We start from the raw sequence: 26,996 nt of genomic DNA, 5'->3' as shown, positions 1-26,996 counted from the left end.
GGGTTTTTATAGTCAGAGTGATGGAGCATAAAATCTAAACTTCGTGTGTTTGTGTTTGTGTATGTTTGGGCAGGTTTGATGATTAGGGAATAATTACAAGAGCCAGTGGACTGCAAATCTAATTGTGATCAGGAGTATAGTGGGCTGCTAGAGTATGGTAGGAGAAGAGGTTGTGATCAGAGAGGGATTTATTTGGATTTCAGGAATTTAGAGATGAGATAGTGATACTAAGACCAAACTGCGGGTAAAATGGAAAAGAAATCTTTGAAGGTGGTGAAGTCAGTGAGTTAAGACGCCAGAGTTTTTCTGCACTGATTCTGTTCTCTTAAACACATTTTTAAGTCTTCCAAATGCTACAAACAAACCAAAACAATAAAACTTCTCTCAGTCTTTACTCCTATTCTTTTTCCTCAGCCTTTTAGCTGTTGTTTTCCTCTTTCTTTTAAAACCAAACTTCTTGGGGTGCCCAGGTGGCTCAGTTGGTTAAGTGTCCACTCTTGATTTCTGCTTAGTTCATGATCTCAGGGTCCTGAGGTTGGGTTCAGTGGGGAGTCTCTTCTCTCCCTCTCTCCCATTCCCCCTGCTCACTCTAGTGCTCTCTCCCTCTATCTCAAATAAATAAAATCGTAAAACCCCACAAACTTCTTATTTAGTTTCAGATTCTTCAAGCGCAGATTATTATTAAGCTCTTTGTTAAATCCCATTGTATATATTAATCTTCATCCTCCTTGATTTGTCTGTGACAGGATTGCTCTGATGATTCTCTTCCTAATATTTACATTATGCATTTTAATTGAACCACCTGAAAATATGTTGTGGGGATAATTTCATTGCTCTCTAAATAGTAAATTATGCATCTCCTAAGGATGATCTGCAGTATCATTAAATCACACCTGGAAAGTGCCGTCCTGATTTAATATTCTCCCTTTTTGGTAGTTTTATTTACTTTTGACATTAGTAAGATTTCATTTGTGTTTTGTGTTTTGTTTTAATAGTGGCCAATTCGCCATGGTATAGTTGAAGATTGGGACTTGATGGAAAGGTTTATGGAACAAGTGATCTTTAAATATTTAAGGGCAGAACCAGAAGACCATTATTTTCTTTTGGTAAGTACAAATTATAGTTTCACCAAGGACATTTTTGAAGAAACTTAATGAGAACGTTTTCATCACCTCTGTACTCACTAGGGCATACTTCATGGTCTATTAAATTGTCCTATGTCTAAAAGACTTTGTTACAATGCTGTATTATCTTTAAGATCATCCAGTTCTGGGTTTCAGTAGAGTTGTAATATATTGAAGCACCAAGGTTTAGGCACTTAGAAAGTTCTTTTCATAATTAATATGTAATCTTTATGATAGGAACAGTAAGGTTCAAAAAAGTTGGAAATATGGCACTTTTTTTTTTTTTATAACTGGTCTGATTATTATTTCACTAGTAATTCTTGGCAACAAAAGTACAGTACAAAAAATATAATTTTTGAATTTTTCTTATTTTTATCAAAGCAATGTATGTTAATAGCTTACAAAAACCAACTGCTATAAAGATTTAAAACAAAAAAATAACACTCTCCTTCCTCACCTTTCCCAGCCTTTGATTCATATTATCTAGAGGCAAACACTTTAAATTTTTAAAGAGCTTTTTGTGATAGTTACCTCATAAATTTAAACATGTTTTCTATTTCTTGTTTGTTTATTTAAATATTAGACACTACCTACTGACTTCCTAAGTAGGAAAGATGAGGGTTTTGTTTCTTTTACCCTCCTTCTCTAAATCATAATCCCTGTCTTCTCCCCCTCCCTACAGTGTAGTTATATGAAATCCATATTCTGTATTTTATTGTAATTTGTGAATATTGTTTATGGGTAGACCATAAACATAAAGTTAAAAGAACTTTGCAATAAACACCCACATGTACAAACCTAGACTCAAGTATTAATTTTATTATAATTGCTTTATGATATCAGGTTATCCATCACTTCATTTTATATTTTTAATTATTTCAGAAAGAGTTGCAGATGGACTAGTTTGACCCCTAAATACATTAGCATGCATATCATCAACTAGAGTTCATTATTTGCTTGTAGTTCTTTTATGTATATAAAATTCACATGCTATAAAATGTATAAACCTTAATTCTACCATTCTGTGGGTATTGACCTGGCTTTGGCAGACTTTATCTGAAGGTCCAGATAGCATATATTTTTGGCTTTGAGCACCATCTGGTCTCTGCAGCTACTCAGCTCTGCTGTTGTAGCAGGAAAGCAGCCTTAGATGATACCTAAATGTGTTCCAGTAAAATTGTATTTACAAAAACAAGTGGTGAGATGGCTTTGTCTTACAGGATGCATGATACAGTTTGCCCATTTCCTGGTTTTAAAAGATGTATACATCTGTGTAACCTAAACCCTTACCAAGATATAAAACATTACTATCAGTCTGGAAAGTTTTCTGATGTCCTTTCCTGATTAATTCCTGCCCCTGTGCCATAGAGGCAACCACCGTTCTCATTTTTCCCAGCACAGATTGGTTTTGCCTATAATTTTATATAAATGGAATTATACAAGATGTGCTCTTTGGTAAGACTTCATTCAGCATAATCTTCGACACTCATCTACATTGTTGCATATACCAATAATTTGTTGCTGGATCATATTCTGTTGTATGAATATGCCTCACTATCCATTTTCTTGATGATTACCTGGGCTGTTTCTGGCTTTTGACTGTTAAGAATATTTTGGTTTTTGTGAACATTCTTACACAAGTCTTTTTGTGGACATGTTTTCATTTGTCTTACATAAACACCTAGATACCGAATTGCTGTGTCATAGGGTAGGTGCATGATTGGTTTTATTGGAAACTTTCAGAATTTTTTCTAATGAGTTGTACCTTTTTTGCACACCCACCAAAAATGTGTTAGCAATCTGGTTGCTCTACATTCTTTCCAATGTTTGGTGTGTCAGTCTTTTTAATTTTAGCTGTTCTGGTGGGTGTGTAAGATTTCTCATTTTGGTTTTAATTTGCATTTTCCTGATGACTAATGTTTAGCACTTTTTTATGTGCTTATAAGCTATTAGTATATTTTCCTTGGGAGGTCTTCTGATTATATTTTATATAGAACTTCTGTTTTTCTTAGAGTTTATAATTAATAACTGCCTTGTTTTTTACACTTTGCTTAATTTTATATGTATTTATGACTAAATTATCTCCAAAGCCTTGAACGTAGATCCAAAACTCTTAAATAAGTTTAAACACATCAGGTAGTTTAGCTCTTAAAGGTTTTACATGTGTACAAAGTCTACTCCTAGTTGACCATTTTCTTTAAAAACCTTATAGTGTTTTTTTAAATGAACAAAAAGATTTAATTTGCAATGAATTCAAGTTTTATTCATGTTTCTCTCTAATTTGTGCTTTTGAAATTTAAGGAATCATTCTTACCTCAAGGTCAAAAACATCATTCTTCTGTATTTATGAAGTTTGAAAGTTTTGCCTTTTATTTTAAATATTTGAGATAGCAAAAAGGATTGTCAAATCAGATTCATAAGACTCAGAGGTCTTACCCAGTTTCAAGCTTTAATAATTTAAATGATTTAAGTAATCACGAGGCTTAGGGGAAGCATGGAGTCCGGGATTGCAAGTACTGTTTCCTCACTCCTCTCTCACCTCATTAGAATGTGTTCTGGCCCAGACTTAATATGCAGGTTTCTAAATGATGCATGTGGTCATATAAACTGAAGAGAACTGTGTAAATATCTCTATTTTAATACTCCTAACGGTTATATAACTTAAATAACAGTTTCCAAGAAGCATGGCATAAATTTGTAGAATCTTGGCTTAAATAGTAAACAGACCCGGTACATCCTGGTGAAAACATTCCATAGGTAAGAATTCTGCCACTAGAAACACCATTGGTATGTCTCCCTGGGGCTCTGTCATTACCCTTTTATAAGATGATTTGACTAGGTCTCCCTTCTCCCTCTCTCTCTCTCTCTCTCTCATTCCTTTTATCAGTGTTTAATGTGTAATGTAGGAATTTGGTTTCTTTTTTTTGTGTGTGAATATGTTGTTTTCATATATGCATAGATCTGTTAGAATTCTTTATATAGTTTTCTTTGGTCTATGTGTCTATCTTTGTATCTCTAAATTTAACTAAGATTTTTAAATAAAATTTTTGACATAAATTATTTCTTGTTTAAAAATTGCCTGTAAAGTTGTCAGAATAATCTGATCTTGTCTATTTAAAATGTTACTAAATTTTATAGACTGAACCTCCACTGAATACTCCAGAAAACAGGGAATATACTGCTGAAATAATGTTTGAGTCCTTCAATGTTCCAGGCTTGTACATTGCTGTACAGGTAAGACAGTTCACAAGTCAAGATAAGCTTGACTCTTGAATTTTTATCTGGTTTAATTCACTCTTTAAAAATATATTTTTTATGACCTCAAAGCATTTCATAGTTCTCTCCTGAATCAATAATTTAGGAATCATAGAAAATAGAGTTAGTCAGCAAAAGAGAAATGTTGAAGGAAGTTAATGATCTTTAGATAATTCAAGGCTTTTCATGGGACAGAAATAAGGGTATTAATATTTATTGAATGTTTATTCCAGGTCAAGAACTTTATGTACATTTTCATTTATCCTTGAAACATTTGTTGTGTCCTTTTTTCATAGTTTGTTTTGATTGACTTACTGCTGGGTGTATTTGACCACCTTCCCCTTTGTGCTCCTTTGTATTCTGTGTATCATAAAAAACTGTAATATTTTATTGAACTTACTTTGTAAATATATCTTCATGGAATAGCTTCTTTCCCACCTCTCAGGATCACAGCTCACCTCTTGTTTTTTAACCCTGTAGTGAATGTGATGTGTAGCATATCACAAATGCTTAATAAGTATGTAAACTATTGTATAGTTCTCTTAGGTAACAATGATTATGAGGTATGATCCTGTGTTAAACTAGGAGGGTGGCTTAGATAACTTTCTAGGTCCTGTTCAGCTATTATATTGCAAGTAGGTAAAAGTTTAGCTCGGTTTTTTGATTATTGGCCATATATCTTACTGGAGGCTTGGATTCTGTGAAATTCAGCTTTTTTTTTTTTTTTTTTTAAATTTCTTTATTTGACAGAGATAGAGACAGCCAGCGAGAGAGGGGACACAAGCAGGGGGAGTGGGAAAGGAAGAAGCAGGCTCATAGAGGAAGAGCCTGATGTGGGGCTCGATCCCATAACGCTGGGATCACGCCCTGAGCCAAAGGCAGACGCTGAACCGCTGTGCCACCCAGGCGCCCCGAAATTCAGCTTTTAAAAAATGAACTAGCTGTGTTCATTTCTTAATTTGTAAACTTAAAAGAATTGTACTTTATTGCCCACGCTAATCTTTTTCATAGAAAAATGTAATTTCATCAACTTTGTTTCCTAATTAAATTATAATATTTAAAAGTATATAATGGCTTTTTCTGTGGTTAAATACCTTGTTATATATTCCTAAATGCCTGTTGCACTTAGAAAATTTGGAGCTAATCTTATGATGGAGATACTTGTTTATAGCCATCTATGTATGGAATAACTGGTGATTGGGTGCTTGTGTATTTCTTTATCTTACTTAACGCTTTGTGGTTTGTGTACAGGCTAGCCCATATAAATATAATTTTAAGTCCTGGCAGTCTTAGTACTGCGATACTTCATGTTAGTCTTCCCCATTTTGGCCCTTGTAAAAACATGGCAAATTTATAACTATGCCCCTAAAAGTAAATATAATCCTGTAACTTTGTCTTAAAATGTAGGATGTGAATAATTTTATTGCATAATGTAATTAATTTTGTGTATTTTCTTGCCAGAGATGACTATAGTTGACCCTTGAACAACATAGGTTTGAACTGTATAGGTCCACTTATATGCAGATTTTTTCGATAAATATAATAGAGTACTGTAAATGTTTGTCTTCCTTAAGATTTTCTTAACATTTTTTTCTCTAACTTATTTTATTGTAAGAGTATAGTATATGATATAACATTCAAAATCTGTGTTAATCGACTGTTTGTTATTGGTACTGCTTCTGGTCAACAGTAAACTATTGGTAGTTCAGCTTTTGGGGAGTCAGAAGTTATACTTGGATTTTCAGCTGCTTGTGTTGGAGGGATCACTGTGCCTAACCCTGGTATTTGTTGTTCCCCTAACCCTGGTGTTCAAGAGTCAACTATACATTTAAAATTGAAGTACTCCAGTGAAATATTTTTTTCTATTAACTCTTTGTGCTTGTTTTTATTTTCTTGCCGGTCATATTTCTTTTTGTCTAAGGCTGTTCTTGCCTTAGCTGCATCTTGGACCTCAAGACAAGTAGGAGAACGGACATTGACCGGTACAGTAATAGACAGTGGAGATGGTGTCACTCATGTCATTCCTGTGGTAAGGATATTTTAAAATTACCAAATAGTCCTATCAGATAGCAAATCTGGAAGAGTTAAATGATATGAAATTAATACCATTTTTAAAAAATTTTAAGTATTTGAAACATTTGCTCTGATTTGGCCATTTGTTCAGCTAGTGCTGTATTTTGCTCAAATTAATACTAAAATTCTATAAACAAATTCCAGAATCTTTCTTTTGCTATATAGGTTTGTACTGTAATTCGAATATGATTTAAAAATATTAGAAATTGTTTCTCATTCATAATTAGAAAATGTTGGAGTAACTGGAATGGAAATATATTATGCCTTTTTAAAGATTTTATTATTTGTTAGAGTGTGAGCAAGAGCATGGGTGGTGGGGCAGGGAAGAGGCAGAGAGAGAGGGAGCCTGGTGTGGGGGCAAGGTCCCAGTACCCTGGGATCAGGACCTGAGCTGAAGGTAGATGCTTAACCACCTGAGCCATCCAGGTGCTCCTATGCCTTTCTTTTGTTAAACATGGAATTCTGCTTTCTGGTTTGGATGTGTCTGTGTTGTATAGGTTAGCCAGTTGATAGTCTCTCTTATCCTTAATTAATAGATTTCAGTTTGGTGCATAGGTTAACTAAATAACAGTTTGTTATAAGCACGTGGCCATTAATGACTTTTGGGAATTTTATTTACTTATTTATTTAAATTAAGCTCAATGCCCGGTGTGGGGCTTGAACTCACAACCCCAAGATCAAGAGAACTACTGACTGAGCCATCTAGGTGCCCCTAGAAATTATTTTTTTGAATAAAAGCTCAAGTTATGATTGTGCTTTATGGTTTGGATTTAGTAAAGCATATTAAGAAAAATGCATCAGATTGGATTATTTATCAGAGATGGTGTTTTTTCTGCCAAGGCCTTTGTGCTTCCAATTTTTAATGACAAATTAGGGTTTTTATTGTGCCTAATACATTCAAAATGACTACTTGAAATCATACTGATAGGTATATAGAAAGGTTTATCTTTTAAACTTTTTATTTTATATTGAATATTCTGTAAGAAATGAAATTATTTTGAACTTATTTCTTCATTACTAATCATTCTTATTTTTATTGCATCAGGCAACCTCTGTTGAGGATTACATCCTCAGGGTGACTACTTTTAGATTAGACGTCATAATCTACCCTCCCAATGTCCTAATAATTTTAGTAATAATTGCCCTTTTTTCAGTAAATTTCTTTTCTTTTTTTTTTTAAACATTAGATTTTTTTTTTTTTAAAGATTTTATTTATTTATTCAACAGAGATAGAGACAGCCAGCGAGAGAGGGAACAGAAGCAGGGGGATGGGAGAGGAAGAAGCAGGCTCATAGCGGAAGAGCCTGATGTGGGGCTCGATCCCATAACGCCAGGATCACGCCCTGAGCCAAAGGCAGACGCTTAACCGCTGTGCCACCCAGGCGCCCCTCAGTAAATTTCTTGAGATATAATTTACACACCAATAGAGTTCACCCACTTAGAGTGTATACTTATGTGTTTTTTTTGTATACTCACATAGTGCATCCATTACCACAGTCAACTTTAGAACATTTTTATTACTCTAAAAAGAAAACCCTGTATCCGTTAGCAGTCAGTCTCCCCCTGATAACCTTAGCCTCCGGCAACCACTCATATACTTTCTGTCTCGATAGATTTGCCTTTTCTGGAATCATACACTCTGTGGTCTTTTGTGATTGGTTTCCTTCATGAAGCCTTAAGTTTTCAAGATTTATCCAAGGTGTACATGTATAGTACTTCATTTCTTATTACTGCCAAATAATATTTCATTCTATGGCTATACCAGATTTATTTTGCCATTGGGGGATATTTTAATATCTTGGAAATTGGGATGTGTCCAATATTTCATGTTTTTTTTTTTATAGTTGGCAACGTATTTTTCTTTCTTAGTGCTACATAGAGATACTTAAGATTTTCATTTAAACCTCAGAATCTGTAATGTAGGTTATATTGAAACCTCAGTTTACCCATTAACAGTGCAAATAAATGAATTGCCTAAGATCACCAAATAGTACGTTGTGGAGGTAGGATTCAAACTGGTTCTGTCTGACCCCAGTCTTAACATCTGCACAACTAATCAATGATATTAGTATCTTGATAATATTCAAACAGGTAATTTTCAAATATAAGTTACAATGCTGAGACCATGACCTGAGCCGAAATCAGGAGTTGGATGCTCAACCAACTGAACCACCCAGGCACCCCTGGCCTCGAGTACATCTTATGGTGCTGGTCTACTGACTGTGAACTCTTTCAACTTATGTACATCCTTTGAAAAAGTATTTTGCTTGCATTTTTGAAAGATTTTTTACTTGGTGTAGAATTTTCGGTTGATAGGTTTTTCCTTTCAGTATTTTAAAGAGGTAGTTCTAATGACTTTTGGCTTACATTTTTTCTGAAAGTAAGTCCGCTCTGTCCTTCCTGTGCTTGTTTCTTTGTGATATTTCTTACTTGTCTGGCTGCCTTCAGGATTGTGATGTACCTAAATGTGTTCTTTTTTTCTTTTCCTTTTTCCTTTTTTCCACTTCTTGAGGTTTTGGTTTGTTGAGCTTCTTGAAACTATAGATTTGTAGTTTTTTTAACCATACCTGAAAAGTTCTTTATTATTTCTTGACATTTTTTCTGTCCCTTCTTTTCCTCCTTATCTTTGGGTACTCTAATTACATGTCTCTTAGACTGCTTGAAGTTGTATTACATGTTACTGGTACTCTGTTTATTTTTTTTCCCCCGATCTTTTTTTTTTTCCTCTATTGTTTTGAATAGTTCTTTCTTTGTCTTCAAGTTCACTTTTTTCTTTATTGTTTAGTTTGCTATAATCACATTTAGGATATTTTTTATTTCAGATATCTTATTTTTCTCCATAGAAGTTCTTTTTGGATCTTTTTATATCTTCCCTTTCTCATTCATGTTTCCATTGATCTTCTTGATCATGTGGAATATATAGTAGTTGTTCTAATGTCTTTTTCTAAGATGCTATTATCTTTGATAATTCTTTTTCTTTCTCTTTTGATTTTTTTCCCCAGTCAAGGGTTGTATTTTCCAGCTCCTTGCTTGCTTTTAATTTTTCACTGGGTATTGTATGTTCACATTTTATGTCCTGGATTTGGGGACTTTTAAAAATATTTTGATGTTTTTTCCCTTGGGACACAGTTAAGTTACTAGGAATCAGATTGATCCTTTCAGGGGCTCCTTTTAAACATTATTGAGCAAGTCCAGAACAGTCTTTTGTCTGGTCCTACTTTGTCCCCACTCTTGAGGCACTATTCTTGTGAGGATTCTGCTCAATGTCCTGTGTTTGAGGTCTTGATACTCTGGCTAATGGGAATGTGAACTATTCCCAGCTACACATAAGCTTTGGGGATTGTTTTGTTCCCACCTTTTCAGAGGTTTTTTCCTCTGGCCTTGATGGTTTCCTAACATGAAACATAAATTAGTCAGCTAAGGGGTTACTTTTCATACCTCAGAGCTCTGTGTCACTACAGCTAAGGGGTTACTTTTCATATCTCAGAGCTCTGTGTCACTACAGCTCTTTCAGCTTTAGTAATATGACATGTAAACTGTAGTCATTTTGACTTCCCTGAATCTAAATTCTGTATCCTCAGCTTGATGAGACTATCTGACTCTGCTTGGGTTCTCCCTCCTGTTATTGCTGCCGGGGAACTCTTCCTAGGCAGTGAGATGGGATGTTTATAGCACTCCATCTTGTTTCTTTTCCCTTCTCATTGGGAACACTGCCCTACTCTGCGTGTTCAGTATCTGAAAATATTTATTTCATTTAATTTGTCCTGTTTTTTTCTTTAAGGTGAGAGAATAAATCCAATCCCTAATACTTTGTCATGGCCAGATGATATTCTTTGTTAATGAAATTTAATTTTATTACGTATTTTTTTGTACTTCTGACTCATATCAATAAATTTATGAATTCATTGTGTAGAATTTAATTATTTGGCATTATGATAATGAATAGAATGCCTCAGCCTTTTGAAATTGGTATCTACTTCATTAGGAAAAATGAGTTTGTGGATTAATGATTAAATTTCCTACAGTGCTATCTAAATTGTTTACTGAAATTATAAAAGATTTTAAAATAATTTCCTATCTGGTCCGCTATCAAAACATTTAAAACTTCTGAAATTCATAATTTCTGTGTTGTTCTGTCATTTCAGTCTTAGTTATAAACTCTTACCAGTTAAAGAATAATCTAAATTGTTGTCCATTCTTGTTCATAGTATCTGTGCAGTATTATAAATTCTATAATACGGTATTGTGGGGAATACAGTTGAAGAATAAAGACTGGAAGAATTCTCCTGGGATAAATAGCAATACTTGGGAATATAAACACACTAATTTGAGAAATTAATCTTTGATGTTTATTTAGGTTATATTAGTTTTGAATGATTGAAAGTAAATTTGCCACTCTTTTTTTTTTTCCCCATCTAGGCTGAAGGGTATGTGATTGGCAGCTGTATTAAGCACATTCCAATAGCAGGACGAGATATAACATATTTTATTCAGCAGTTGCTGAGAGACCGAGAAGTAGGAATCCCTCCAGAGCAATCCTTGGAAACTGCTAAGGCAGTAAAGGTAAAAGAGTAATGATGAGACTGTAATTCAGTTCAAAATTAAAATCAAATTTACAATATTAACAGGAAAAACACTCAGGTGAAGAACAGTGCTTAAAAAAAACCCTTTTGTTTAGCCAGTTATAAATTATTACTCTTAATTATATATATGTTTTCTCTGTATTTCTTGTAAGGAAATTTTGCAGGATTATCAACTCTGTGCCAGTTGTCTCCACTTTTCACATTTGAGTCAAGAACATTTGTACCAACTGACTTTAGCATACATTTTTGTGATTATTCCCTGTAGTAAAAATAATTAGTTCACTTCAGAGTCCTTGTATCTCAATTTCTTCACTGAATTCTTTATTTTAATCCTAACAATTTTCTGTTAAAAAAATTTTTTTTGATGTAATTGTTTCATTTCACTACAGAATAGAGATGGTGTTTGGCTCAAGTGATATGGCAAATAGAAGAGAAATCTGAAGACTGTTTAAGGTGTTTTAATAATTTGTATGTTATGTAAGTCTTTGTTAGATCAGTGTTTCATGTAAACTGTCAAAATACTTAGCATTGCCTTTTAAATTTATCATTTGCCAACATACCTTCAAAAATTTCATTGGGTTTCTCGTGTGTTTTCAGTATGTGAAAGCAAAACTGCCCCAGCAAAAATAACTTTATTTGCCTATCTTTGTCTGATTATAGGGTTTCTTTCACTCTTCAAAGGTTAGGAATGAAAAGGAATTTACTACTTCCTAGTAGTAAAGGAATTATGAAATGGCTGCCAAAACTCACCCAATAGGTGACATCGAAATTAAATATGTAAAAAATTAACATGAATACTGCTTCAGCATCTTTGGGAACCCTGTGGAGTTTAAAAAAATAAAAGCACGAAGGATTGAAATCTATTGTAGAGAATACGGATGCTCAGTCTCAATGTCTTTTAAGAATTACCATTTCCATGTAATTCCTACTTCCAGCGTTTGGAGAAGGACGTTTGTCTTTTGTTTTCCATATTCTTTCCTTTTACATCTTTCAGTTATTAGTAATAATATTTGTATCCGTCATGGATTAGAATTCTTGATGTGCAAAAATATGTGAAATGTGTGTTTTTCTTTTAAAAAAAATGGAACTTGGATTCAGGAGTCCATAAAGTGCAAAAAGAATGTTATAACCCCTACCATTTTTGAATTGCATTTTTGTTGAAAGCTTTTACTTAGGACTTATAACCAGATATGTAACAATTTAGCATTGCAGGTGATATAGTAAAAAAGAATAGTTTTTATTTTCAGCCTTTTTTCTTTTGCTCATTTACTTTCATTTACTTAGACTATATTCAGTTTTGTTCCAGGAAGATATTAAGGATTAAGGGTCTATATTAATTTGTGGGTTATATCAACTATTATTTATTCTCCAGTTCCGTATTTATTTTACGTTTTCTTCTTTTTAGAGTGCAAACTCCATTAATTATTGGAACGATATAAAATGTTGAATGACATTAATGAACATTTTCATGAAATAACCTTGAGATAGTAGAGGTTGTCTCTTTAGTTGGTCAAGTCTTATTTAATTTATATATGAAGCCAGGAATTACGTCTAGATGAGAGATGAGTTGTTTATTTGTACTAAACATAAACTAATGTCCTAACATAAAATTTTCTTCAGCTTAATTTCTTAATTTTATTTTCCTATGATATTTGTTCATTTGTTTCTAGTTTACTGAAAATAAGTCATCCTTTTCTACTGTTCCTAAAACGAGGAAATAATTACTCATTTCTTTGTTCTCCTAGGAGCGCTATAGTTACGTCTGCCCAGATTTAGTAAAAGAATTTAACAAGTATGACACAGATGGATCAAAGTGGATTAAGCAATATACTGGAATCAATGCTATCTCAAAGAAAGAATTTTCTATTGATGTTGGGTATGAGAGATTCTTGGGACCTGAAATCTTTTTTCATCCCGAGGTTAGTTTTTTTTTTTTTTTTTCCTTAGATGGAATTGTTTTGAAATACTCAGCAGAAATTATCAGTCAACCATAAGAAATTCAGGAAAGAGTTAATCTCAGGAACTTTCTTTTGTATACTAAAGTACTATAGTCAGTTATTTTCAAGAGGAAAAATTGCCTACGTTGAAATAGGCTAAAGTTACTATTTTTCCTATATTTAGAAAACTAAAACTTGATTTTTTAATATTTGTGGCTTATGTGGGGTCATGGAAAAAGGGGAGCCCTAAAATTTATGACCACTTAAATAAGATATTTTTGGAAAAGTTCTAGAACTACCAATGCCCCCATATAAAATAACCATTAAACCAAGAACCATTAGTTGACTATCATAACAAAATATTTATTAGCAAAATAGTTTTCTATCTTTATGAAATGTTAGCAACATGCAGGTTTTATTAAATTCATGAAGTGTACACTTTTAATAATGAAAAATTCTTTCAGTAATTTAGTATAAGAAATTCATTAATAAAAAAGAAGAAATTTATTAATAGAATTACATTAAATGCCTACTGTGCTTGTCATTAAAAAGTTATTTTTAAATATTGTTTGTTCACTTAGCAAATAGTAAGTGAATATAATTTTCATGGTCGTAGTTTAAGTATGGAATATTTAAAGATGAAAAATTATTTTATGTTGCTCTTACTGAGCTCAGAGAATAAGGGAGATGAATATCTAAACAGGTATAGTTGCTTTAATAGATGCATGGATTTGGGGAGGGCATACGAACAAAGAGCATCTTAAGTCTGCTTGGGAGGACTAGGGAAACTTCTTAGAAGTTGTGACAGTTGGAACTGAGACTTCAAGGGTGAATATGTATTTGTCAGGCAGGTATGTTAGGGGAGCATCTTTCTGGCAGCCGAGATAGGCTGGGTAGAAGTCTGGGATAGGAGAGAGCTAGATAATAACATTATAAAGAAAGGGATTGGTAGGAGATAGGTGGTCATGAGGGACTGATATGCTGTAGAAAGGAGTTTACTGGATTCTGTAGTTGTGCAGAAATCTTTAGTGCAAATGACACAGATTTTTGTATGGTATTAGGAAGGTTACTCTGACTGCATTGGGTTGGATGGATTGAAACAGAGGTGTGAATTCTGTTGGAAAGAGGTGAGTTTATTGCAGTTTTCCAGATGAAGGATAAGTTATGTTAGGTCAATAAGGATGAGAAAGAGTTAAGAGAAAAGCAGTAGAATCAACATGACTTACTGATTACTTAGATGTGAGGAGAATAAGAATATGAAGAATCTGTGATGATTCCCATCTGTGTAACTTGAACAGCTAGATGTTGTGCTGTCCGCTGAAATTAGGAATACTGAAAGGGAAGAATGAGTGAGGTAGAAACAGGAGATGAGTTTATTATGCATCTTTAAAAAAGTTCAAAAATAGGGGTATCTGAGTGGGTCAGTCAGTTAAGCATCCAGCTCTTGAGTTCGGCTCAGGTCACGATCTCCGGGTGGTGAGATCGAGCCCTGTGTCGGGCTCCACGCTGCTCTTGGAACTTGCTTAAGATTATCTCTCTCCCCCCCCAAAATAAATAAATAAAAATTTAAAAAAGATAAAAAGGCTCAAAAATGAACACTTAGATCCTAAGTGTTGGGTTTTGTGTCCTGGAGTGAACATAGATGTGAAGTCATCACCATATAGAGCTCAAAGGAAGCGATTGACCAGGGAGAGGATGTGGAGTGAGAAGAGGGGGAAGAATGGGGCCCTGTTGAACACTGACACTGGATGGAGGAGGAGAACCTGCAGAGAATTTTGAAGGATACAGAAGGGGAGAAGCCAAGCTAAGGGATTGTGCTCACATTGAGAGAAGTGAATGTTTAAGGAGGGAGATTAAAATAGTGCCAGTTGGCACGTTGAGGTAATAGGGGAAACTTGAGAGGTACTCATGGATTTTTAGTGTCCAGATTATTGGTGTTCCTAGCAGAGCAATTTTAATGGAATGATGTGATAGAGGCAGTTTGTTGCATTTGAGAATTGACAGTGTGGGCATCCTGGGAGGTGGCTCTAAAACAAAAGCATCCTGGCTACTCAGAACTGGTAGGAACTCAGTTGCAAGAATAAGGCTAAAGTTGGTTTTGTCTTTAAGAGGTATTACTCCAGTGATGTAGAGGTAAAGAGTTAAGTATGGATACAGGAAAATGTGGAGCTGGGAAGGGTAGAGGAGTAGGTGGGTTCTTGAGTAAGTTCATTGTCACAGTGCATACTTGTATTCTTCATGAAGGGGAATCAAGTTACTGTGTTGGGAGAAGCGGTTGGATATAAAGTTGAGGGCTGGGAGAGAACAGTAACTTTTATAATCACTAGTGAGGAGAATTGAGAGGGTGACTATTTTAATAGTACTGGGGACTCTAACTACAGAAGTTAGAGACCTAGAACTTTTAGTCGTATAATATTCTTTTCCCTCCCAGCAGTTGTGGAAAAGGAACAAAGGGTTTTGACAAGGCAGAGGTTAAAGTGTTGCAGCATACAGATAAGAGCCAGAATCCGAAAGGTGTGAATTACTTAGGGATAGTGAAGCATATGGGCAGGGATTGGAGATTATGATGAATTGGCATATAGCTGTAAATTAGGAGCAAAGGAGTGAGCACCTGGGATAAGGCATTGTGGTCAGACAAGTATATGGGTGTTTTAAGGCTTTAGAGAGCACATTTTCTTAGCAGTCTTTAAAATAAAAATTCATAAAAGGATATATGTGCATAGTTTTAAAAGTCACACATAACACTGACCAGCTTAGACAAAAACAGCAGCTCCTCAACCTCCACCCCTACTCTGTCACTCTTTCTGTGTTCCGCGGAGCATTCACTAGTTCTCACTTAGCCAGCACTCTTGGTAATTACCTCCACATTTGCAAATATTTGTCGTCTTATTTCTTGACATAGCAACGTTAAGTATTTTATCTGCCAACTTCCTTTAAGGTTAGTTGATACTTCCTTAGACCCTCTTCCCTTAGCCTGTCTGTATGTTACGTTATAGTTATTAGCTAAATCAGTAGTTTTACAGTATAGAAATAATATACCTGTTAATGTTTTTGCTTTTGGGGCAAAATTGTAATATTGTAAATTTTTTCTCTTGAAATTGAGCTTTTCCTAAATTTTTGCCTCATTTCTTCATTTGTGTCATTTTCTCTTTTTTCATTTATTTCATTTATTCATTGAGGTTTTAATTAACTGTTTTTACAAGATCTGGTAGGGATCCTGGGCATCTCACTATTTCTATATAGAGAAATTTAACAGTTTTTTAAAAACCTTATTTTACTTTTCCTTGTGTGGTTTCTTATCCTTTCAATTTGGGAGACTTCGGGGTGAACAGATTGACTTCTTAGCAGTATACCCCTCTGGAAGCACTTAGGATATAGCATTCTTTTTTTTGTCTTCCAAATGGGAAGACATTCTTGGGCATTTATCCTTTCTTGTAATTTCCTTTTGTCATTTTAGTAATGATTTAAGAAGACAGATAACCACGCAGCTGGCGGTCAGGTCACATTTTCCTCTGGGGTCATGTATATGTGAGCTGTTGAAGTTGAATGGATTAGAGGTTATGGGTTAAGGAACATCAATTAAAAGTTGAAATACTGGGGAGAGATACTAAACCTCCGAGTGGAGGACAGGAATTAGAGAATTACAGAAGATCCAAAACCAAAGTCCTAGATGAATAGGATCATTATCACAGGATAGATAATAGCATGGGAGGTAAGAGAAATCTTGGATTTTGAAGGAGGAAGTGTTTGAGTGGAATACTCTTTATAGACATCCTCAGCTAAGGTTGTGATGGTCTTAAAAAGCCTTTGGGGGCGCCTGGGTGGCACAGCGGTTAAGCGTCTGCCTTGGCTCAGGGCGTGATCCCGGCGTTATGGGATCGAGCCCCACATCAGTCTCCTCCGCTATGAGCCTGCTTCTTCCTCTCCCACTCCCCCTGCTTGTGTTCCCTCTCTCGCTGGCTGTCTCTCTGTCAAATAAATAAATAAAATCTTTAAAAAAATAAATAATGATCCTTAATTCACCTCTAAACTCTATCCGCCAGTTTTATAACTGTCTTCTCAGGATATTCAGATGCATAGGGTTTTATAATCACTTTAATATTCCAGAGCATGTGTTACATCCCAGTATGAACCTGTTTCCTTCTGCACCTGGTACAGAGTTATGTTCCTTCATCATTATTGTGAGGATTCCTATTGCCTCAGTTAACTCCCTCTTCCCTCTGTCCCATATCTTTCTCTTTCTTTTGGTGGAGATCATTTCCCATTGGGGTTCCTTATAAAAAGGGCACGTGAGGGATGAAAATTTCAAGGCCTTGCATGTCTGAAAATGTATTCATTTTATCTTCATACTTGTCTGATAATTTGGGTATTGAATTCTAGATTGTAAATCATTTTTTCCCCCAGCGTTTTGAAGCCTTAGCTTAGTTGCTTCCTGTTATTTTTAAACCTTATATAGGACCTGCTTTTTTTCTTTCCAGATACTTGTAGATTGTCACTTTGTTCCCCTAACATTCTGATGTGCTGTTTTCTCTTCTAGTTGTATTTTTTTGTTGTTGTTGTTCCACTCGCTAGGTGATTTCTTAAGTTTTACCTTCTGAACCTTCTGTCGAGTTTATTTTCTGTTAACGTACTTAATTTTCAAGGGCTTCCCCTCATCTGCTCTTGAATATTCCTTTTTTTATGCTGCTCTGTTCTTGTTTCATGATTGCATATCTTCTGGCTCTCTGAGGATGCTGGTCTAGGTTTTTTGAAGTGTTCTTTCTGCATAGTCTCTTTCTTCCAGGATGCTTTTCTCTTTGTTTTGATTCCTGTATTTTTCATGCTACAGATTTTTGGGGGCCACTCATTTAAGAAGGGGACACTAAAAACCTGATTGGAAATCAGAGCTTTGTGGGGAGGGCTTGTTGACTATGGCCTTTTCTTTGGAGGAATGCCCTGTATGTGTTTCCTTAGATCGTTTCGGATAGTCCGATTCCTAAGAAGATAGCTGCCTGGAGGGTAGAGGTTGGCAGCCATAGGGTCGTTGGCATTTGTGTGTCAGCAATAGGCTGCGTACCTTCACTTAAAAGCCTCCAACTTTCATTCCTTTCAGCCATGTATAAGAGTCCGGGGCTCTCTAATTTATTCCCTTTAGAGAATAGATAAGCCACCTTTCTCCTTGAATGAGGAGGAGGCATTTCATAGCCTTCTTTGGCTGGGATCTGTGACTTTAATTGCTTTTCACAGAGACTTTCAGCCAGTGTTCTTTCCTGTCCTTCATCTACCTCACTTTCAGTGCTAACAGGTACAGCCAGTTCTGGGGGGGGGGGGNGGGGGGGGGGGGGGATAGAAAACAGCCTTATTCTTGGCATTCCCTACTGATGACTTACTAAGTGTTTTGGAGGGAGTGCATGGTCTTGTCCATCTGCTTTCCAGATTCCAGTTTGCCAGATTTTCTTGCTGTTTCTTCTTGTTCTGTTCTCTCCATACATTGGGATTATTCCTTTTCTAAAAAAATTCTTTATTGGTGTTTTCAGTAGAGAGAACAAGTTGGGATGTGTGTGCTCAGTTCACCATGTTTTTCCAGAATAGACCTTTTTTTCCTCTTTTTTTTTCCTTTTTTTGTATCATATGAACTGTGTCACTTCCCAAGTGAATTTTAAGATTCTGTCTTCTGTAGTTCTGGATGTTTCTGTGTCAGAGTTCCTCTGTCATTTGAGAGATTCACTCTGTTTTTTGTTTTGGCTAGATGAAAGTGTAGGTATCTAAACTTGGACACTGAAGATACCCTGTATGAAAGAGTAAGGATATTTATTTTTTGAATTGCTAAGTTCATCACAAATGCTCGAAAGGAGTGTTTTTAGAAGGAATGGGCTTGGCACTCTGATTTTTTTTTTTTTTAAGGAAATTTAAATTTTTTTGACAAAGCCATTTGAACTGCTTTGTTTACTTGGGTGTATTCTTTATAAATTTTTCAGAAGAGAGAAAAGATACTCCTCCCTTGATAGTCACTTGTAGTAGTATTAAGACCTGACCAGAGAGCATTTAGAGGCAGGACTAATCCTTTTGCTGAAAGTGAAAACAAAAGGCCTAAATATTCTTAGTGGGGACCCTAGGTTGAGCATAGTCAAGTATTGAGTAACCTACAACAATTTATTGTTAATTCTTACTCTTTTCCTTCATTTATTTACTAAGTAGCCATCGTTTGCTGCTTTACTACATACTATTCTACTCCTTTTCACCTGGGATTCTATATAGCACAGTACTCCCTCAGCTTTTTGTGAAGATGTATTCAAATCAGACTTAATTTCTTTCTAAATCAGAATATCTGTGGATAAATCCAGAGTATGTGAGTATTTAAAGGCTGTATAAATTCTTTCTTTTGTATGTTCTTGATTAAAACTTGCTATGAGAAGGGCATAGCGCAGAAATGAGTAACCCTATTCCAGCCTTTTACTTGCTCATATTGTAGCAGATAAACTGTTCTAAAGGTTAAGGAAAGAATCATGGGAGGGTTATTCTCTTGAGCACATGAGTTCCTCTGTGTGTGCGTGCCTGCGTGCGTGTTTGTGTGTGTGTGTGTTTAGGTAAATATTGAAGAAATATAGTTAACAAAGACAGTTTAGAGATTTGTAAGTTCTATATTGATAAGTTGATAAGATACTATATTAAGATATCATAGACCATATTTTCTATCAAATTGTTAATGTTCTTTGTCCACATTTTAGGGATTAAATCTCGTGACAGGGTCTCAGGTTGAAGTATCATGGGATCATAAAAGCATGTTTTGAAAATTTAAGTTTCCTTGGAAATTTCATAGTCTGAAACCTAGAGAGTTTCTACAAATCACAAAATAAAATTTTCAGGATTCTAATTCTGTTGCTCATTATCGTTAATTGTGGACTGAGCCATTCCTTGCCTATAAACTAAGTTTGTCTATAAATGTTATATAGAGCCAACCAAGTTGAGTTATATTCTCCCATTTTCCCACAGAATACAATATGGACTACTTCTGACAGGTAGAAAAATAGTCTGTAGGTTAGGTTTTCAGGATTCGGTATGAGCCACATTTCTATACTCACTCTTAGGTATTCATTATCCCTAGGCATTCTGTATCCCTGTTAAGGTTTCTTATGTGCACTCATCAGCATGCTTCAAAAAGATAGATATTGGCCGCCATTTTTTTTTTCTTACTATGATAATAGAAGTCAGTGGAATCGTTGTTGGGGATATTTTACTTTAAATTAAAATATATCATTATGCTTCATCACTTAAGTAACATTATCTCTTTTCATTGTATTCCCAGACTCTTAATGACTTCAAACTGATCTTTAAAACTGGAAAAAATTGATACATGCCTAATAGTTACCAGTCAAGTTACAGAATCAGTTTAACGAACAGAGGAATGCTGTCTCTCCCATTAGACAGCCTAATGGGAAAAATGAGAGGCCAGGAGAGGTGTTGGCAACCCATTTTCTAGACACTTTAAATTTTGTTCATTTGAATAAAATAGACTTGCTATTTCGACAAAATAAAGCTAAATTTTGACCTTTTATTTTTACCTAGGAAAAATTCCATGTAGCATTTCCTTTCCAATTTTAAAGAGTAATAGATGGCCACTTACATATATTTTTGAAAATTAGGTCTTTGTTTCAGAATACAAGTTTAATTCTGAGATCTAATTTTATTTATGTATATAAATTTATATATATATGTATATATATGAATATTTGTAGTTCCTCTCAGGAAATATACAGTATGATTTTGGAGGGTCATTGGCATGCATATAAAAATAAAAGATGGAGAAGAAAGGGAGCCTTCCTTAATCTTATTTCTCCTTGTATAAGGCCTGTTGTTCTATATAAACATTTTTTAAAAATTTATTATTTTTAACCTCATTCTATTTCCATAATAATTGAAGCTGTCAAACTGCTTTCCATCTCAAACCTACCCTATCCAGTCTGTTAAAAAATTTTGAAAAGTTTTGTGTAATACATGTACCTTCCATTCCAAATAAATACATACTAGTATTTTAATATTTATCATATTGAGATCTTATTTTAAGAAATAAAATATTGCAAGGAGTATCTTAACTTCCTCAGACCTTTTCCTTTGTCTATTTGGTTTCCATCCTTTCTTTTCCCTCCTGAGGGGAGTTGCTGTCATAAATTTAGTGTATATCCAGTTTATGTTTTAAACTCTGCATGTATTTACAAAAACATATTTTTAAAGGATTTACATAAATGGAATCACTCAAGTTTTTTTGAAGTTATTAGCTTTTTTAAAAAATGAGTTTTGCTTTTGAGTGTCAGCTATTTGGAAATAGTTTAACTATGGTATGTCATTATGTGAGTATGCAGTTTATTCTCATTATTCACAGTAGATACTCTATATAAAGTTGCTATGGACGCCGAATTAGCGAATACTGAACCATTGCTCGTAGGGGGAAACAGGGTTAGGTTCTTTGAGCCTTAGGTTACAGCACTTGTCAGCTGAACATAGAACCTTGTTTTATTTGTGTTTCTGTTTAAAGACACACTATTTAATATATATTGTTGATTTATTAGCACTGATCACACGGCCAGCAACAGCACTGTGACTCATGTCTGAGTGAACCTTAACCTAAAACTGTATTTTCTCCATGACACATATCACAGCCTTAAGCTTTAGGAACAGTAGATAGCATTTTGGCACTACTATGGTTGGGGACCTATTTATTTATTTATTCATTCATTCATCCATCCATCCATCTATTCATTCTTATTTATTTATTTATTTGATTTTAAGATCTTTTATTTATTTGAGAGGGAGAGAGACAGAGTAAGCAAGAGCGTAAGAGCAGAGAGGTAGGGAGAAGCAGACTCCCCAACAAGCAGGGAGCTAGATGACTCAGGGCTCTATCCCAGGATGCTAGGATCATGACCTGAGCTGAAGGCAGACGCCCAACCTCCTGAGTCAGCTGGGCGCCCTGGGGACCCTTTTAAATAGCAAAATCACCCACAAAATGTGGAAACTGTGGCACTAAATAAATCATGAAAAGGACACTTATATATAAATACACACATATATATATATATACACACACACTTATATACATATATATATATACACACACTTATATATACTTATAGTATAAAAGCTGAAATGAGAAGACTGAGCATTTCTTTGTTTGACCTCAACTACGAATGTGTCGGTCAACTCAGATTTTCAGAGCTCGGCTTGTGTGCATGCCTACAGATTTTTACCAGCTCATGGTATATGTGTGGTTTTACATTTTTGCTATTCTGATGGTTATGAAATGGTATATATCATCATTACTATAATTTGATTTCTTCTGAAATCTCTGATTTCAGTGTCTTTAATTTTGAATTAGAGACCAGAATTTATGTTTGTAAAAAGTTTTTGTTTTTAGAAACTTTCTTAATTTTTTATTGTGATATTTAAGTTAGTAATGATCTAATCTCTGTCACATATCCACCTTTACTTACTTTTCAGTTTGCTAATCCAGACTTTACTCAACCTATCTCAGAAGTTGTAGATGAAGTAATTCAGAATTGCCCTATTGATGTCAGACGTCCTCTCTACAAGGTCAGTATTTACAGCAAAATTGTTCAGGGTCATACTTTTAAAAAACTTCTTTATTTTTCTGTCCATTGTTGAATATTAAATTAAAAACCCTCTCTTCAAAAGCCTATGATAGGATTTTAGTACTGTTTCTTATGTCTTTAAAAATTTTCTCTTTCTCTCTAAGTAAAAGTCATACTTACTTATTTATTTTTCTCCACTAATATAGAATATTGTCCTCTCTGGAGGCTCAACCATGTTCAGGGACTTTGGACGTCGCTTGCAAAGAGATTTGAAAAGAACTGTAGATGCCAGGCTGAAATTAAGTGAGGAATTGAGTGGTGGCAGATTGAAGGTTGGTTTTCTCAGTTATTGGTGGGAGGTTTGAGGGTGCCTTGATTATTGCATTGGGGATGGGAAATGTCTGTCAACTTTTGCTTTTACTTAGGAAAATAAGAGGATTTTTATCAGGCTTTCTAATGGAAAGTAGTTAATCATATTGAGATCTTATTTTAAGAAAATATTACTGAAAGAGTACTTTACCTTCCTCAGACCTTTTCCTTTCTCTGTTTGGTTTCCATCCTTTCTTTTTCCTCCAGAGGGTAGTTGCTGTCATGAATTTAGTGTATATCTAGTTCATGTTTTTTTCTGTGCATGTGTTCACAAAAACGTATATTTTTAAAGGATTTACATATATGGAATCATTCAAGAATATCATGTCTATGATATTCTTGGTCATTTGATTCCTCTAGGATATTATCAACATTTCTGGAAGATATTCTTAGTCTGTGTGAGTGACATTTTTTCATACGTCTCTCACAGATAACGTATATAGAGAATTCCTTGCATACTCTAGGGATAATATTCCATAAGGATCCACACAGTTTTAAATAGGAGTACAAGAAAGCTGAGTTGAGAGGGAAGCTGATGTTGTGGGGTCAAGCCTGGTTGCACAGACTCACTGTAGCCTCCCCCATAGTAGCCTCACAGTGTGAAATCAAGTGTGGTTTAGCAGAAGTAACTTTTCTTTTACATGTCCTGGACTTCAGGTTTGCCGTCAGAATCAAAATTAATTTTAAATTCTCAGATATCTGCTTTCTATATTTATGAGACAGTTTTTCAGTAAATGTTACATTTCATCCTTTTTCAGTGTAGAATATTGAGGCAAAACATTGATTTAGAGGATACATTTCTAAATAAAAACATTTTATTCAGCTTGGAAAATTATCAAGAATTAGGGCTTCATCTGAGACTACTAGTCATTCAGAATTACTTAAAAGTAAAATACAATCCTCTAGGGTTTGCTGCTTGTTTAGAAATCGCATGACAACTGACTGTTTTCAGCCCCTAAATTTTGATTATCTTAAACTTATCCCTTGGAGTGCAGTAAAAAAATATGTTTAGGTAGTTGTTTAATTTGTAATGGACTCATTATAGATACATGAAATGAAACAAATGCTGTTTTTGAGTGTAGTATTGTAGTAAAGTAAAACTTTAATATTTTTAGGCTTCTTGTACATTTCAAATAAGAAATGAATTTTTTTTCCTTCAATGATATCAGCATTGTACTGACATTAATGATACAGGAGAGAGGAATCCAGTTTGCTGGAGGACTCTGCCTCCCTTTTTTATTTTACTTGATATTTTTATGGATCTTCATAACATTTTTATATATCTATCTAAATCTGGCTTTGTTCCCTTTCAGTCTGTATTTTTAATGGCAATTAAATAGCTTTCTTAACAAAAAAATAAGCCATTTTTTATGACATGTAAATATTTTTAAACTTTTTCTTTTGAAATAATTCCGTACTTATAGAAAAGGTACAAAACCTAATAGAAGGAATTCCTATATATAGTTCAGCTAGATTCTCCAAATGTTAGCATTTTATATTTGCTTTATCGATATCTGTAAAGATATATACATATGCAAATACACACATATACCTATACATGCAAATATTTTTTTCTGAACTATTTGAAGATGAGTTGGAAATATAATATCCCATCACCCCTAAATACTTTAGTGCGTATGTCCTGAAACAGGACATTACAATTGTCAAAAATCACAAAATTAGCCTTGATACAATAAAAAAATCTAGTTAATAGACCTGATTCAGGTTTCACCACTTCTGCCATTATTGTCCTTAAAAAGGGGGGAAAAAAACGTATTTTTTTCTGGTCTAGAATCCAATCTAGGACCACATGTTTGAGTTAGTTTTTTTGTACCTTCAATCTGGAGTAAGTACTCAGTCTTCTTTTCTCTTTCGTTCTTTCCTTTCTTTTCTTCTTTCTTTCTTTCTTTTAAAGAGTCTATTCATTTTAGAGCGAGGGAGCAAGTGCTCTTGAATGGAGAGGGCTAGTGGGGGAGGGAGAGGGAGAAAGAATCTGAAGCAGACTCCATACTGAACGCAGAGTCCCACACAAGGCTCAGTCCCACGACTGCAAGGTCATGACCTTAGCTGAAAACTGGAGTTGGACACTCAACTGACAGAGCCACCCTGGTGCCCCTTTTTTGTCTTTCTTATTTAACCTTAGTGTTTTTGAAGAATACAGGCCATTTATTTTACAGAATGTTTCTCAATTTGTGATTGTCTGGTATTTCCTCTTGGTCAGTTAGGTTCAGATTATGTACTTTTGTCAGTAATACCACAGGAATAATGTTATATCTTTTTTTAGTGCATTATATCATTAGACACATGGTATAGTTTATCCCAGATGTTAATTTTGATCAGTTGGTTAAAGTTGTGTCTGCTGGGTTTCTAAACTAATAATAACTAAAAATAGTTATTATTTTTTCTTTATGTGTGATAAGAATCCTATGGGAAGATACTTTCAGACTGTGCAGCTATCCTGTTTCTTATCAAACTTTCAACCACTGGTTTTAACATCCATTTTTCTTTCCTAAAATAGTTACCACTGCGTAGTAGTTGACAGCTGGTATTTTGCAAATTCCATCATTCCTTCTATGGTTTTTAGTTTCATTTTACTGTAAGAAGAAGAGTTTTTCCTTCTTCATTCACTCACTCATTCATTCATTCATTCATTTAGTAATACCCCTATAAAAACCTGATTTCTTACATTATTCTTTAGGCTGTATCATTAATATCATTGTGATAAAATATCAACATATCATTAATACTATTAATATCTTTAATTTTGATGTTGAAATTTTCTCAGATTTGGCCATTGCGAGCCATTAAAGGTGGCTTTTTGTTCTTTTGATGTGGCCCTAGTATTCTTTAGGCTCTTTGCTACTCTTTGACACAGCAAAACAATTCAGGTTCATCTTGTACTTTCTGTTCTCCAGTATTAGAATCAACCTTTTTTTTTTTCCCCCCCTGAGATACCCTTGTTCCTTTCAGTGGAAAATGCTATTAAGGAACTAAATTTTGGACACTAGGTATATTCATTGTTACTGAAGATCACTACCTCAGGCCTTCTTGGGAGTCAGAACTAGGATGCGTTTGTGTGCATGCACATACAAACTCATCTACATCCAGTTTTGTATTTATATAAATTAACTCTTAATTCATAGTGATACTGCTAGTTCCAGAATACCAGAAGTTCATTGTAGCCTTCCACTTTTCCATATTTTTAATGCTCTTGTCTGACAGTGAGAAACTTGGCTTCCGTTATCTACAATACATTTATGCTTTTGCTCGAACTGGAATACGTATTATAGTGGTTTCAGAACTGTTAATCCATACCACAGTGAGAAATATAGTAACTGGAGTTCAAAAGAATTTTTTAGAAAGATTTATTTATTTGAGAAGGAGGCTGAGGGAGGGGCAGAGGGAGAGGGAGGGAGAGTTCTAAGCAGAGTCTACACAGCACGGAGGCCAAATCGGGGCTAGANATTTTGTTCCAGGTACTTTTTTTTTTTAAAGATTTTATTTATTTATTCGACAGAGATAGAGACAGCCAGTGAGAGAGGGAACACAAGCAGGGGGAGTGGGAGAGGAAGAAGCAGGCTCATAGCGGAGGAGCCTGATGTGGGGCTCGATCCCATAACACCGGGATCACGCCCTGAGCCGAAGGCAGACGCCTAACCGCTGTGCCACCCAGGCGCCCCCGGGGCTAGATTTCTTGACCCTTAGATTATGACCTGAGCTGAAACCAAGAGTCAGAGGCTTAACCCACTGCGCCACTCAGGCCCCCCCTACTTAGTTTTTATCTTAAGAGGGCATAGTCATAAGTGTGTGGTTTTTGTTTTGTTTCAATAAAATTAGCTTAATTTGTTTCTCTGTTTTGCTTTATGTGCATCCTGCCTCTTCTAAAGTTTTATTTACTTGTTTTTGAGTATGTGAAACATTACATTTGTGTATTTAAAGTTAAAATGATACAGAAATTGTTATTTGAATTTACTGTTGAACTCCTCTTCCTATGTCATTTTTAGCCAAAACCTATTGATGTACAAGTCATTACACACCACATGCAGCGATATGCAGTTTGGTTTGGAGGATCGATGCTGGCTTCCACGG

At 34.8% G+C, this 26,996-nt stretch overlaps 1 protein-coding gene across 1 annotated transcript in view; it reads left to right on the top strand.

The window, feature by feature from the left end:
• ACTR3 (actin related protein 3) overlaps positions 1 to 26,996 on the top strand; it is a 61,148-nt gene that overhangs the window by 31,614 nt on the left and 2,538 nt on the right. The window contains exons 4-11 of the mRNA XM_011232662.3: positions 996 to 1,106; positions 4,263 to 4,358; positions 6,301 to 6,408; positions 10,872 to 11,015; positions 12,781 to 12,954; positions 22,447 to 22,539; positions 22,745 to 22,870; positions 26,912 to 26,995. Coding sequence (XP_011230964.1) covers positions 996 to 1,106; positions 4,263 to 4,358; positions 6,301 to 6,408; positions 10,872 to 11,015; positions 12,781 to 12,954; positions 22,447 to 22,539; positions 22,745 to 22,870; positions 26,912 to 26,995 — 936 coding nt within the window. The remainder of the gene's footprint in view (positions 1 to 995; positions 1,107 to 4,262; positions 4,359 to 6,300; positions 6,409 to 10,871; positions 11,016 to 12,780; positions 12,955 to 22,446; positions 22,540 to 22,744; positions 22,871 to 26,911; position 26,996) is intronic.

The sequence above is a fragment of the Ailuropoda melanoleuca genome, chromosome 2, assembly GCF_002007445.2.
Source record: "Ailuropoda melanoleuca isolate Jingjing chromosome 2, ASM200744v2, whole genome shotgun sequence".
NCBI lineage: Eukaryota > Metazoa > Chordata > Mammalia > Carnivora > Ursidae > Ailuropoda > Ailuropoda melanoleuca.
The sequence above is the reverse complement of the archived record's forward strand: the minus strand, read 5'-3'. Positions and strand labels throughout refer to the sequence as shown.